Genomic DNA, 14,152 nt, shown 5'->3' with positions numbered 1-14,152 from the left:
AAGTATCCGAGTAACAGGTCAGGTAGAGTAAACGTACATCTTGCAGGGTCGGCTATTGTATGCATCTTACCTTTTCTCTGAGGTGAAGATTTTGCCGAATGTGATCTTTGACCTCGTCGTCTGTGTCTCTCTGTAAAAACAAATATTCACCAACTCAGTCACAACATTTGACGTTTTATCAAAGCCGCACACTTGTGGAATGAGCGGATTTTTAGTCTGACCAGCAGATAGCGCGTCTTGGCCAAGGAGATGAGCTCCTGGTCCCCTGGGGTGCACATGTTGAGGCCGATTGGAAGCATCTTTTTGAGAGCAGCCACGATCAGTGATGTCTGGATGGAGTAGAACTCGCCGCGCCTTTTCTTGTGCTTCCTCTCCTGGTCTTGTCCCCCAGACTGAAAAATACAACAATAACAAAACAATGTTTTCCCATCCTTGACACAATCAATGAAACACATGCTTCACTGAAGCATAACTGCTAAGCAGCAGGTGGTCTTTATTCAAAAAGAAAGATGTTCGGAAAAAAAAAAACATGGTTAAAAAAACAAAAAACTCCAGATTTTAGCTTAGTTGAAGCAGCAGGCTCTGTAAAAACAAAGCATACTTGTACATACACACGTGGACAAAATGTTGTTGATGTAAGAAAAACCCACAGTGGTCAGAGAAATACTGTTACTTGAATCTGACAACAGTAATAGCAAATTGTGAAAAGTAGCCAATGAAAGTCAGACATTGCTTTGGATTCTGGATCAACAAACTCATGAAACAGGCCTGGACATCCCCTGATTACCTTAATATTTTGGTGCCCAACCTTATGAGGCAAATTATTTTTGTAACTTGTGTCAACTAAGGCCAAGCTTTCTGACACTGCAGCACATTTCTAAGAATACATTGATAGTCTTGAGAGAATTCCATTGTACCCTGCAAAGAAACAAGACACCCTGTGACAGACGTAGCAAAGCAGCCCCAGAACACAACACAACCTTCTTCTTCTCCATGTTTCACAGTAGGAACCGTGTTCTTTTCCCGGTAAGCGTCATTTTACATCTGTTAACATGGAGCTCATGTGACCTGCCAAAAAGTTCCAGTATTGTCTCGTCTGTCCACATTCTCCAAGGAGCTTTGTGGCTTGTCAACTGTTTCATGAGTCCATTCTGTTGAATCCGATTATTATTATTATTATTATTATTATTATTATTATTATTATTATTGACCAACAATTTTGTCCACGTGCATATTCACAATGACATAAACATACATACGCACACACCTAATACATATAACCACAATTATACACACTTGAGGCAATTATGCCCAAATACAGTACATCACAACCTATCAAACAAAAGCACAACTGGCTACAAAGGGTCTGGACATCATTATTTCACCCCTAAAGATAATTAAAAAACAAAGAAATTCACTATTACACATTTATGAAAGAAGAAAACACAAATAAGAAGACACAAATAAGATTAAGGGACATAATAATAAGACTTCACTATAAATTACAAAGCACAGAGGCACAATGCGCTATTGGCTTTTTAGCTTCATGAGCCAATAAGCTGTCATGTAAACATGCGCTGCATCACTCTACCTTTTCCTTAAAGGACTGTATGAGACAAAGAGAGAGACAGGAAGGGAGAAAGACAGGCAGATAGCGGATAAGGATGACCGTTAATGGAGGCACACATTCGCCACTTGTGCGCAATGACAAATATGCAGAAATATTTGTTTCTAATGGATGAGTGTTAGATGCATAGAAAAGCACGCACACAATTACACACTCTAAGAATAACCTTTTTGATGTAATTTGTTCAACTAATTTTTCCTGTTTTTGATTCAGAAGCTTTTGAAGGAGAGTGGTTTGACTGGTAGGAAAACAAGAGTATTTCCACATGCACAAATGAGGCAAATAGAGAAAACCACTTTCACTTTGCTTAGTCTTGGACTTAACAGAAATAATAGATGGGCCATAGAAAGAGATCAGACTCTTCCGTCATCAATACACAATGGAAAACAGTACGCATTGGGGAGAAAATGACACTGTGAAACAAAACATAGTGAGTAAAGCATCTACAGATGAAAGTCAGTAAATTAGTGTGGAAAATGTAATTTATTTCATTTGTTCAATCCAAACACTGAAAATCATTACAGTATATAGAAGAATTGCACACAGAGTGAAACTTGTTATGATTTTTTTTTTTTTGTAATAATTTTTGCAAATGGTTTGGTGATCAGAGCTAATGAAAAGTCTCAAGAAATTACAATATTATAACAAAAACAACGTAACAGATTTTTAAAAATATTTTTTAAACATAGAAATTAGGTAGTAAATTGTTTCCCTCTGGTTTAGTGGCTCAGTATAATCATATAGTCATTTTCACTTTTTGAATTGAACAACTTAACTTATTTCACTAGTCTGCCATATTCTAATTTATTGAGCTGCATCTGTACATGACTACGGTAAACGGCAGTTTTTATTCCGAATGCTAACCTAGATAGTGCCTTCACGCATAATTTATTGCAATATATAATCCTATGTTATACCAAAGTGCAGTCTGTAATGGATAAGAAACAAACCTTTGACATCTTAGTTTTATTGTCTCCAGTCAAGAAGGAAAGATTGTTGATTTCATTCTGGACCACAAAGTTCTGCTCCTCTCGTTTGAAATTCTGTAAAAAATAAAAATAAAAATAAAAGACAAACAAAAACTGATGAATCTGTACATAAAGGTCCAATCTACAATCTTACATGTGATTTGCACCAGAGGATAAAAATTTCAGCAACCATCTTGAAGAGCTCATTTGAGTCAGCATCTGGTTCTTTCAGCCATCTGGGCCTGCAGCAGAGGGACATTTGACTTTGACCTTGTCCACCTGAAAAGCTCCATCATCCTGAGCTAACCTGTTGTTGTCCACATAGCGTATGAGCATGGGGTAAAAGGCATAAAGGTCCCTGCAGAGCACAGCAAACTCATCCAGGATGAGCAATTCGGCCTCCTGTGTGTCTCCCCTGCTGTCTGCTTTCAAAAGCTCCTCCTCCGCCACCACCTTCACCGTCTTCTTCTTCAGCTTCTCCAGGGTGGGCAGGAAGTGACTCTTTAGCAGGTCAGTGCGAGCTTTGTTGATGATGGGCTGCACGTACACTTGAAATGCAAAAATGGGAAAATAGAGGATGTATTTAGTCCAATCCACTTTATTTCTATAGCACATTTCATAAACAAGCGTTTCCAAAGTGCTGCACATTAAAATCCACATACGATCATACAAATAAAACCTAGTAAAATCAACTATAAACAATATTTATAAAATCAATAAAATACTAAACTACATAAGTAAAATACATTAAAAAATACATTAAAAAAAGATCAAAACTAATAATAGATATTGTCTAAAAAAATACATAAAAAATAAATAAAAAATAAAGATAAAAACAAATAAAAAATAAGCATGTATTGTGTTTATAGTTGTATTTTATGTATGCCATTATTTCCATTTGTAAATATGATTTAACCTCATTTGTTCAATAACAATAAGATATTGTCTAAAAAAATACATAAAAAATAAATAAAAAATAAAGATAAAAACAAATAAAAAATAAGCATGTATTGTATTTATAGTTGTATTTTATGTATGTCATTATTTCCTTTAGTAAATATGATTTAACCTCATTTGTTCAACAACCATAAGATCTTGTCTAAAAAAATAAATACATAAAAAAAAATGAAAATAAAAAAGATAAAAACAAATAAAAAATAAGCATGTATTGTATTTATAATTGTATTTTATGTATGTCCTTATTTCCTTTAGTAAATATAATTTAACCTCATTTGTTTAACATCCAAAAGAAGTTATCTATGTTTAGGAAATTAAAGTCATAGGGCTCAATGCAGCGTGCCCACCTGCAATCCTTTTCATCCACGAGGCCTCATCAATGCCCAGATTGTTGTTAAGGATTTTCAGGATGTTGCCCAGAATGAGGCTGAGGTGCTCAGAGGTGACGGTGGCGCAGCACATGATGGTACTGCCACCAGCTGGCTGGTTCTCAGGTCCCTTCTCCCACCAGTAGGACAGGTAGTTACAAAGCATGGGCAGGACCACCTCAATCACATGCGGCATCTCTGTGTAGCGAGCTCCCGATTCAGCCATGTCGTTGATGTCCTTTATGAGCCCGTCGAGCCGCAGCATCCCGGGACACATTTGTTCAACTGAGTCCGGAATGCCAAGGACTAAAGATACCAGTGTGGATTATACATCAAAGCAACATGGTTCAAAACGGGTCTTATTTAGAATCACTGCAGATTTGGCACCTTGAGAGGACAACATGTAACTTACTGGTTCGTTCACGGCCACTCTTGGTGTTAAAGACTGAGAAGGGGTTGTACATGTTGAGCATTGGCTCAAGGAAAGCCACCGGCATGGCCCCCGCCAAGGTGGCCAGACACTGACCGAGAGCTGGCAGCTGTCTGGGGGGCACAGAGAAGGTGGCATGGATTTACAATTGCTCAACTCCAGTATTCATTCATTCAGTGCCATTGACGGCTATAGACGTTAAAAAAAAAATAAAATTAACTGGCGTGGCAGTGAATGAATAAAGCATGGGGCTACCGTTCTACGTAGATGTTTTTCCCAGTCCCCAGAGCATAGAGACTGGTTAGGATCCGATAGCAGGACACTTGGACATCATCCACTGGAACAGAAAAGAAAAAAACAAGTCAAATTGAATCACTTTGCAACAGATGAGTTGTCCTTGACGGAACATGTCCAAACAGTTTCTTCGTAGCTGGCAGGGATGAAAAGCCATTGTTCAAATGTTAAGGTTTTTAATGAAATAAAATTTAAGCCAGACAATCTGCTAGAGAGTTAAATGACTTCAAATGTAGCATAGCTACTATTCAATATTGTGAAATACACTATCAGGGCCCTATTTTCATTCCCAGCGCAACTCTCGCACAAAGCACAGTCAAACGTTTTCTTTCTTTTGGTATTTTGCTAGACTAACGCAGATAGCAGAGAGTATTTCGGCTGTTATGGGACATTAGACATTAGAAGCGGCTCCCTTATTCCATTTGAAAGTCGTTGAGAGAGCGGCATGGTTTACATGCTGGAAGGACTTGTTGGAGATTGTCACGCGCTAAGTAAATTTTACAGTAAAAAAAACTGCAAAAAGATCTCCACTTTTCTCAAAATAAAACAAGCGTCACATTTGCCGCGCACATGCTTGGTCATATATTAACAGTGAGAACTTACAAAGCAGATCTATTCCAAAGTGATGTTGCGTGATGTGTTCGAACAAAGCGGTCAGGATGGGGAGCAGAGCCGCCGTGGTGTAGTTGATGTTCTGCGACACGCCTTTCATCTGCGAGCGCGAGTGAGTGAACTTCCCCAGCTTGAGGTTCTCGAACGTTCTCTCCAGATCCTCGGCGGCGTTCTCAAAGAACGTCCTGAGCCCGACCCTCACCAATTCAGAGCCCGACTTCATTACTGTCCTGCAATAGTGGCAAAGCAATATATTGGGTAATAAATGACTACATAACCCTTGGCATGTAAAGCACAGCACTTCTCAGTATGACCGTCCACCTTACCCACCTCTTGCCCAGAACCATGAGTGATTTATTCAATAAATTACGTAAATATATACATTAAATCTAAGGTGACTTTGCTAGCGCAGAGTACAGAAACACTGTAGGCAAAGCATTAATATGATTAGTTTGTCTATTTCCAGCATTTCATAATTCATAGTTAAATGAATAACAAGGCCTTGATGTGTCCCAGTAGAAAGGAGAAATGAAAGGCAAGACACAATACGGCCTTCATTATGTGTGAGCTGCATTAACAAGCGGCGCATTGGAAGCCTTGGGCATCATATGCTGCATGCAACTTGTTTGCTTAATTAAATGCCAGAGTATGCTCTTTGCTAATGCCAGTGTCTCCCACAAGACACTCTAGCAATAAGAACCTTTTCTGGACTAATATATTTTAATGAGGATACAATACAAATGAGTTGAAGCCAGGAAAAGCTGGCAAATCCGTTCAATGTTTTGTCTCCTTTTGACAGAGTGCTTTTGTTTGGACTTCAGTAATATCATTCAATGTATTATTATTATTATTATTATTATTATTATTATTAGTAGTAGTAGTAGTAGTATTATTATATACACCCACCTGGTATCCAGTGTGTGGGCCAGGATGTGCAAACAGCTCACCATCGTGGTTGAGTCACTCCCTACAAGACAACATGGGGAAGCAGCTATGACACATTTCCAGAAGCATTTTAATGCAAACACAATGTAAATAGCAGTTACTTAAAAAATAAATAAATACATAAATAAAAACTCAAAGGTTTTGCACTAGCTTCAAAATAAATTAAACTAAAATTATATAACATTTCTGTGCCACAGTAGTAATAGTCCAGTTTTAATGTAAGGTTGTGCTTAACTTTACAAATATAATTTCCTACAAAATAGTGCTTCTATGCAATCCTTTGTACAAAGTGTGCCACTAGGAGCAACTCGGGCTACACATAGTTCATCTAGACAATTCTGAGAGACTGTGAATGAAAAAATTACAAATGGGAAATGGAAATAAAATGCAATGTTCACAAAACTATTAAGAATACAGCATTGTATGTCTTTGGATAGTGTTGCATTGCAGTGTTTAAAATGTATTTATTTGTTATACAGGTAAAAATGGAAAATGCCTTTTTCATAGTCTAATACAAAACTAACAAAAATACAAAATAACATACGGTAAAGAAAATGTTTAGTTTTATTCAAAACCCTAAATAAATTCTGTAAGTCAAAGCGCTTTAATTTCAGTTAAGAAATATGCATTTGCACAAGATAACATGCGCACACACAGACATAAGAAATGGAGACATACAGACAGCATCTTACCAAAGAGAGAGATCCTATGTCTGACAAGAGCTGCCAGTTTACAAAACAAGCTGGTTGTGTGAAAGTTAGAAAAGGGAACAAATTGAGAAAGTTACAACGAGGAAAGAGCTGGAAGAAAGAGCGTAAATGAAGTTTGCTGTCATGCAGTGAGTGTTACTGTCATGCTGTGCACACGAGTGGCGTGACCTGGTGACCATTTCTTTCTCCTTGTTGGAGGCATAGCCGCTGCTGCTCAGGTTCTGGTTGGGTGACGACAGGAAGTAGAGGGAGTGATTCTTGAAGTATTGGTCAATGAGCGGGAGAAGGACCTGGTAACAAATGTACATGTATCAGATATTTATTCACTTGTACACAAATCCATCCCAATCTTACTTTGGCAAAAAACTTGATTTCTTGCTCATGAGGTGACCTGTCGGTTTTGCCACTGGCAGCCATGGCCTCTGGATTAAACGTGAATGTAAATTAGAATGAAATCAATCGTTCACATGCTTCTAATAGTCGCATCTGTTGCGTTCTCATACCGAGGTGAGAGATGAACTCCTGGGCGGAGTCGACATACTTGAGCAGCTTCTTGAGGAACCGGTAAGCAAATCTTTTCTCCATGGAGGAGGAGTCCCTCAGACCTCTGCGACACAATGATCACCAAATGTCGATGAGCTCCCGAAAGAACCTGAATTCGTCTCGTTTGTGTCCACCTTGTGATGCTGTAGCCGCTGATTTGCAAGAAGCGGAAGAGATCCTGAGCCTTCTCCCGATCCCGAGCCTTCTCCTTGGCTGTCAGCGTCTCATAGGGCACCAGCAAAGGGTGCGTGCCTCCACCTAAAAATGCACAGCGCCCGCCCAATGAGTCGTTGGTAGAGGGAAGATGCTTAACCCTGGAGAACCCAAGAACCCTTTTCTTCTTTGGAAAATTATGAATTATACATTAAATGACTGCTATAAGTTCACTGAACACCAAAATATATGTTTTTTCAATGTTTTTTTTTTCAATTTATTCCCTAATTTAAGATTAGGGCGAAATTTGAATTTTTGGGATTTAGGGGTATCATTTCGAAAAATCAGAATAACAAAAACTGTCAGTAAACTATTTAGAATTTAAGAAAATAATCAATCAAATACACAGCTATATTGAACAATATAATTTGTTTTGTTTTATTTGTTGCATTTTAGCCATCTTGTCACCACCACTCTGGCTCATGTAAGTGCAATTTTCATCCACTAGATGGCCCCATGCAGGGGTCAGAAGTGGCACTCTGGACTTTTGAAGTTAAATTTATATAAAAAAAAAAAAAGGTCTTTGTTATTTGAGTAGCAGAATTTATAGGGGCCAAATTTGACCCCGTGGGTTCTCCAGGGTTAATGTGATGGAGGCATAAAATAATGTGCCTGGGCAATGACCACGCACTCTACCATGTCGCCAAATATTTATTTTTTCATGTAAGAAAGCCCTTGTCAAGAGGTTTGAACTATTTACTGGTGACCTTTCACATAAGACTGTAAAACTTCAGATGTATTTGTTAAGTGAGTTTTTCAATGTATGTGAACTACAATTGAGTGCATCATTTCTAAATCACCTCGACTTCCAAGGTCACTCTTTTTTCTTTTGGCCCAGATGTTATGGTAATTCTCAGCCACCACCTCCACCATTCCCTTGGACCAAAGACAAAACAGAAGGAGACAGTTTTTTTTTTTAAGTGTAGTTTGTCTATTGTTCTTTGATAGAAAAAAGTCAACAAACGTGTGGTCACTCACTTGCAGCTCTCTGGAGAGGATCACGTTGCTTGTGTCTATTGGACTGGGATTAAAACCATTTGCCTGAAAATGTTCAAAACAAACGTGTGGGCGTGTCTGTTACAGTCTACGCGATTTTTCATCATACCTGTGAGGCCTGCGAGATCTTTCGTATTTTTTCATTCTCCCTCTGTTGAGACATGCTCTCTCCATCTCTGGCCCGGTCAACGCTCCAGCCCATTGCCAGCATGCTCTTCAATGACTCCCTGATTGGCCATCTGTAAATCTCTTTCTCCTTCACATCAAGCGGTAACAAAGAATCACCTTTGTTCTTTCTTCTATCAGGACATTTTGGACAATTGTAAGATGATTTTTTTCCCCTACCTTCTCTGTGAGAGCTTTGTACGTCCTGAGCTGCGGATGAATTCTAGCCTTCTCATCCACACAGTCTCCGTATTTCCACCCAAGCAGCACCTGGAGAACAATCACAGCGGATTGTGACGGATTCTGCAGCTTCACCATTGTTCCCTAATATCCTCCGCACAACGATGCTTGTGGATTTTATTCTACTCGGCTGTTTCTTTTCGCAGAAGCAACAATGAATCAACTGGTGTGGTAGTGAACATTAAACAATGGGATGGGAATTGCCCCTTTATGCAAAAACAAGCTACTTTGTTGTTATGACAATAAAAAGTGGCTCATAATAGTCACACATTTTTGTATAATCAAAAATTGCAAACATACATTTGTGGTGACGTTATACCTTCTCTGCTGACCATTTTTCATGAGAATGTTCAGCATATTTGTTGACAAAGTGCTCAAGCTTCTCTGGGAGGGCAATGCTGAAAAATGACAGAAGTCTACTTATTTATTTTCCTTTCATACTTCAAAGTTTGTAAACAAAAATGAATCATGAAGCTCCAAGTGTGGCTTACTTAGCAGTTGTGATAGGTTTGGGTTCAAAGTTGCCTTGAGCATTTACACAAATTGGCTTGTCCACTGTTCCACTAATGGCGGCGTCCACATAGTCAGGTGGCAAAGCTCCGGCTATGGCGCTGAGGCAAGGCATTGCCATCTTGAACAGTTCTGGATCGTATTTCTGCGCAAAAGGAATAAGAGAGCTTTGCCTAATTGAAACATTTTCATTCATTGCTTGCTCATTCAAATTGGGAGGAGAACGAAGCAATGACAAGACAAAGAGGAAGCCTGCAGAAGAGACGATGATGATGAGTTATCTTGAGAGCCCTAAGCACGAGCATACTTAGGGCTCTGGATCAATATCATCCATTGTGATATTGATGTTTTTAGGCTGGGTCCTCTACACAGACTCTTTCTTGAGCATGCATTTAGATAAATGTGCTGAGTCCACACATTTACAATATCTCAAGGTATTAATGCCAAGCTGTCTTCTGCACACACGCATGTTCATTAAATAACCAATCGAACAACTCTAAAAAACATAAAATGTGCTTGGTGGAGAAATTTCAACGAGCACATATAAAAGTCTCAGGCTCGCAAAACCAGATTGAGCTTTTTGCTTGCTACCAGAGAGACGTGATCATTCATAGGATTTAGTTTTGACACTAGAATTAGATTTTTCAGTTGTTGATGTTATTAATGACAGTCAGGTATTATGTCAAGGAAGTTTCTCTGAAATTGTATGACAATTGATAATATAATAATACCATTGATAATAACAAAAAGAGCAAAACCTCCAAAGATTTATTAATTTAACTTCCAAATTAAATGAAATACTTATACTATGTATATAAATACTGTAGGTTTGTTTCAGTAGTGAGACTTGTAGTTGTAATTATAGACAATCTTCTTGCTTCTTGTTCCCTAGACTCCCTTGAGAATATTTGAGCTCCTTATAATTTTTAAGATCCCAGCTGCTCACTCAAGCACACATACTAGCCAAGCTATTGCTAATGATTACATTATATAGGACTTCTATCTTTGTCCCAATTTACTTGCATAAGGGCTAATCTGATTAGGACTGTCAGCGCAATCCTTGGCGGCGATTTACCCTCTCTTCGATATGTTTAGTATGCAGGCTTTTTCATTTGACCTATTACATTACATCAAAACAGAAGCAGCAGGGAGCCAGAAGCAATCTGGAGCCATGCCGAGCAGTAAAATCTAAATTTCAAAACATAAATTTAAACTGCACAACAATAAAATTGCACATATACTTGTAATTCATATTGTTTTGTAATTGGCTGTACTCTCAACGTTTTAAAGTGGTTAATGCTAAAAAAAAAAAAAGAAAGAAAAAAAAACCCTAATGGGAATATATCATTGTGGACCTCTTTACATACATACTTTACGATACAGAAGTGTCAGAATAGAGCATCTTTGAAAGCTGCTCCTTGATATGTAGTGCACATTTTGACCACACGTGGCGCTGGCGATAAATCGAAAGTGCTGCTAGTGCTAACATTATTTTGCCATCCAACATACCAAAAATATCATTTAGGTATGCATAAGACTGTTCTCATAAACATGTATGTAAAGTCATGTAAAATACTGGGATACATACCGCCTTGAAGGCCATGTATCGGGATGCATGTGTATCGCGATACGTATCATTCTGTGTATCGTGATACACATTGTATCAAAAGGTTGTTGGCAATCTCCTAATCCTAGTTTTAAAGAGCCTACAAAGAACAATGTTCTTTCTTATCCATTATTTGAAGGACTATCACTCCCGAAATTGATGCTATCTTTCTGTTAGCGTTTGAATGGGATCCTCCATTCACTTTAGCATTAGTGCAAGGCTAGCGATGTTTTAAAAACGAAGCATGCTTTGCATTTAAATATACTGTGGATGCAATTATTTTTGTGTGTTTAGTTTTATAATTAAGTCCAACTGGGGTGTCATTAAACATTTTAGAGAACGCTTAGGGACGGCAGAGTCACATGGATTCCCTACGGGCTTGCTACAAGCAACATGGTGCATTCAATGTAATTTCACAACGTAGGAAACTTGTAAACGCACCTCGCCGTTCTGCACATGAATAGTTTTTCTTCAATTATTACATTTTAAAGATCGAGAGAAGCCAAAATCGAAATCATGACAAAATGTCGATTAATCGTCCAACCCTAATTGTAGGGCAGTCCTAATAATCTATGCAAATGGATATGGTGCATCACCTTCTGAGACAACGAATCAAACACTCCCCAGAAGATCTTCTTGGTGAGCTGGAGTTCATCCTCAGAAGCCGTGCCGTAGCTGCCCCAGCCTGATGGAAGGCAGTAGTACTTCCAGTTTTGCTCATAGTGATTGGTTAGCAGCTGGAGGACAAAACGAGATAAAAAGTCATTTAGTATGAAATGATGAACAAAATTTGCACTTCATTCTATTAGAACACTAACAGTAAGCATGGAGGTTGTGGAAACGCAAAGAAGCAGCATCTCAGGCTCAGCACAAATTCATTCTGAATGTGTCTAAATAAAAGTGAGTCCCCTATTTCACAGGCCAGTCACATCTTATAACATTTGTACTTTTTTTTTCCTGGGACGCAAACGGAAGAAGTGGCTGAGCGGAGCCAACAAGCCTGTAATGACAAAATCGAATACTTCATCCACATGTTTTTTCCTTCCTTGCTGCTGTTATCTTACTCGTCCAACATTTTGTAAGACTGCACGTGACCAGAGTACCAGAGAGAAGAACAGGCTCGATAATAGGCAGGATTCCGAGGTATGCAGGCTAGGCTACAGAGGGAAATGCAATAAGCGATTTAAACACAAATATAAAGAGAAGAAAATGTTGGCCACCCTGAGAGGCATCTTGCAGTATTCAGTCAACAAGGGTACATCAAAGACGAGGCGGTGCAGAAGCTGCTGCAGCATAGAGGGGCGAAGGTGCCTGCAGAAAAAGGCGAGAACGAGATAAGAGTGCCTTCTTTGAGCTGCTTTTAACCATCGTCACTGACTTGAGCGACAAGCCAGATCCGATTTATTGTTAATCTCAAGCCCTGGCCATGTAGATATGCGATGTGCTTTTTGTGTTCTCCTCACTTGCAGACAGCTAGCAGGCACTCCTCGATGGCGTCTCTCTGGGCTTTGGTGAGGGAGCGACCCTTGGAGAGGCGGTAGATGGTGTGCAGGGTGGAATCGATGAGCGTGGCATGGTGTTCGGTGCCAGCAAAGAGGGGTGCGCAGCGGGTGAGGAGGGGGAGCATGGCTGAGCCGATATAACGGTTCATGGCCAACGCTGTCTCGGTGGTGCACAGACCCTCCTGCCGAGAGGAAATTGCATTTTGATAGCTTATGAATTCATAAACACTGGCGAGATTCAGAGTCCTACCCAAGGTGGAAAAGCATGATATAAATTACAGCAATTGCAGCCGATTAAAAATAAAAAATAATACAGCACTTTTGTGGTATAAAATCTGTCACCATACTGTAGGTGGTCGAGGCCCCAAACTAGATAGACCATTTATCAGGAGTGCCGATTATTGGCGCCAATAGTCAGCATTTTGACAAATATCAGCATCAGCCTTGAATTATTTTTTATTTTTTATCTAACGATTAAAGATCAATTTAAAATTGTGCTAAGAGAACGATTTTCTACAATTGTCAGTTAACTTTATAAGAGATGTGGTCAACCCTAGAAACTCTATGCAACCTTCTGTTTTTTTCTTAATTTAAAACGAAGTTAAAAGGAAATATAACATTTCGGATATTTAGAAATTTTGGAAAAACAACAACAATATGGAGCAATTTGTTTATGGTTTAATTTACTTTTTTTTTCTTTGACTGACCCTGGGAGCTCCAGCAACTTTTTTTATTATTATTATTATTTTTTTTTGCAAATCTCAAAAGTTAGTCTATCGCTATTTACTGCTTTTTAGAATTGAAATACAACAAACTCATACTTAATTTGGCACAATGCTGCATAATGTGTGCAGATATTTTACAGTGTTGTACTTGTATCTTCTGTGTGCTGCTACGGGTAAATATCTTGAAATTTGTTGTACAAAGCATAAACATTTCTAGAGGTAAAATTCAATAACTTTTCCCATATTATTTAGTTAAAGTGTTGTATTTTATCCAGTATCTGCTTGAATTAGAATTTAGTTGTTCACACCCTGTTTACCTTCTATTTACAATTTACAACGCTACCTACATTTTACTCTTCCGCCATACTTCAGCATAATTCAAACTCACCCTGAAGAACAAAGTCGTAAAGCAAAAACAGCTTTCAGACTGCTGCTATTATGGTGACAGATAACGGATAATCACACATGCAGCTGAGATCCAATTAGCAGTGAGTATCTGTTAATGTGAAAAGCATTGTGTTTACAGGGACACCAGTCGGACATAATAGCTTAATGAGTTCAGTGGCGCTTCCACTTTGCAGTCACATGAGCCCCCGGACACTGCCCGCTATGCAGAAAATCTGAACTATTTCATCTCCTTCACCAAGAGATGGACGCTGATAACTTCTTAAGTGTAATATTCAACACTAGACACACATAGGAACTTGAGTTTTTTTTTATGGTAAGCCTCTGGGATACAGA

At 38.7% G+C, this 14,152-nt stretch overlaps 1 protein-coding gene across 4 annotated transcripts in view; it reads right to left on the bottom strand.

Annotated features, from left to right (window-relative positions):
• Positions 1-14,152, bottom strand: part of LOC144042778 (ryanodine receptor 3-like) — a 105,537-nt gene that overhangs the window by 20,404 nt on the left and 70,981 nt on the right. For 3 of the 4 annotated variants that reach the window (XM_077555752.1, XM_077555768.1, XM_077555760.1), the window contains 24 exons: positions 12,648-12,868; positions 12,405-12,495; positions 11,781-11,921; positions 9,560-9,723; positions 9,388-9,466; positions 9,009-9,098; positions 8,773-8,919; positions 8,646-8,708; positions 8,468-8,543; positions 7,589-7,712; positions 7,415-7,518; positions 7,266-7,333; positions 7,080-7,201; positions 6,894-6,943; positions 6,163-6,223; positions 5,248-5,486; positions 4,606-4,687; positions 4,333-4,463; positions 3,900-4,226; positions 2,903-3,143; positions 2,750-2,837; positions 2,578-2,670; positions 222-392; positions 71-130 (listed from right to left, as the gene is read on the bottom strand). In XM_077555752.1, coding sequence (XP_077411878.1) covers positions 71-130; positions 222-392; positions 2,578-2,670; positions 2,750-2,837; positions 2,903-3,143; positions 3,900-4,226; positions 4,333-4,463; positions 4,606-4,687; positions 5,248-5,486; positions 6,163-6,223; positions 6,894-6,943; positions 7,080-7,201; positions 7,266-7,333; positions 7,415-7,518; positions 7,589-7,712; positions 8,468-8,543; positions 8,646-8,708; positions 8,773-8,919; positions 9,009-9,098; positions 9,388-9,466; positions 9,560-9,723; positions 11,781-11,921; positions 12,405-12,495; positions 12,648-12,868 — 3,033 coding nt within the window. Of the gene's footprint in view, positions 1-70; positions 131-221; positions 393-1,591; positions 1,607-2,577; positions 2,671-2,749; positions 2,838-2,902; positions 3,144-3,899; positions 4,227-4,332; positions 4,464-4,605; positions 4,688-5,247; positions 5,487-6,162; positions 6,224-6,893; positions 6,944-7,079; positions 7,202-7,265; positions 7,334-7,414; positions 7,519-7,588; positions 7,713-8,467; positions 8,544-8,645; positions 8,709-8,772; positions 8,920-9,008; positions 9,099-9,387; positions 9,467-9,559; positions 9,724-11,780; positions 11,922-12,404; positions 12,496-12,647; positions 12,869-14,152 lie in introns of all 4 variants that reach the window. The other variant, XM_077555741.1, reaches the window with a different exon arrangement.

The sequence above is a fragment of the Vanacampus margaritifer genome, chromosome 1 (genome assembly GCF_051991255.1).
Source record: "Vanacampus margaritifer isolate UIUO_Vmar chromosome 1, RoL_Vmar_1.0, whole genome shotgun sequence".
In the NCBI taxonomy this organism is placed as follows: Eukaryota; Metazoa; Chordata; class Actinopteri; order Syngnathiformes; family Syngnathidae; genus Vanacampus; species Vanacampus margaritifer.
The sequence above is the reverse complement of the archived record's forward strand: the minus strand, read 5'-3'. Positions and strand labels throughout refer to the sequence as shown.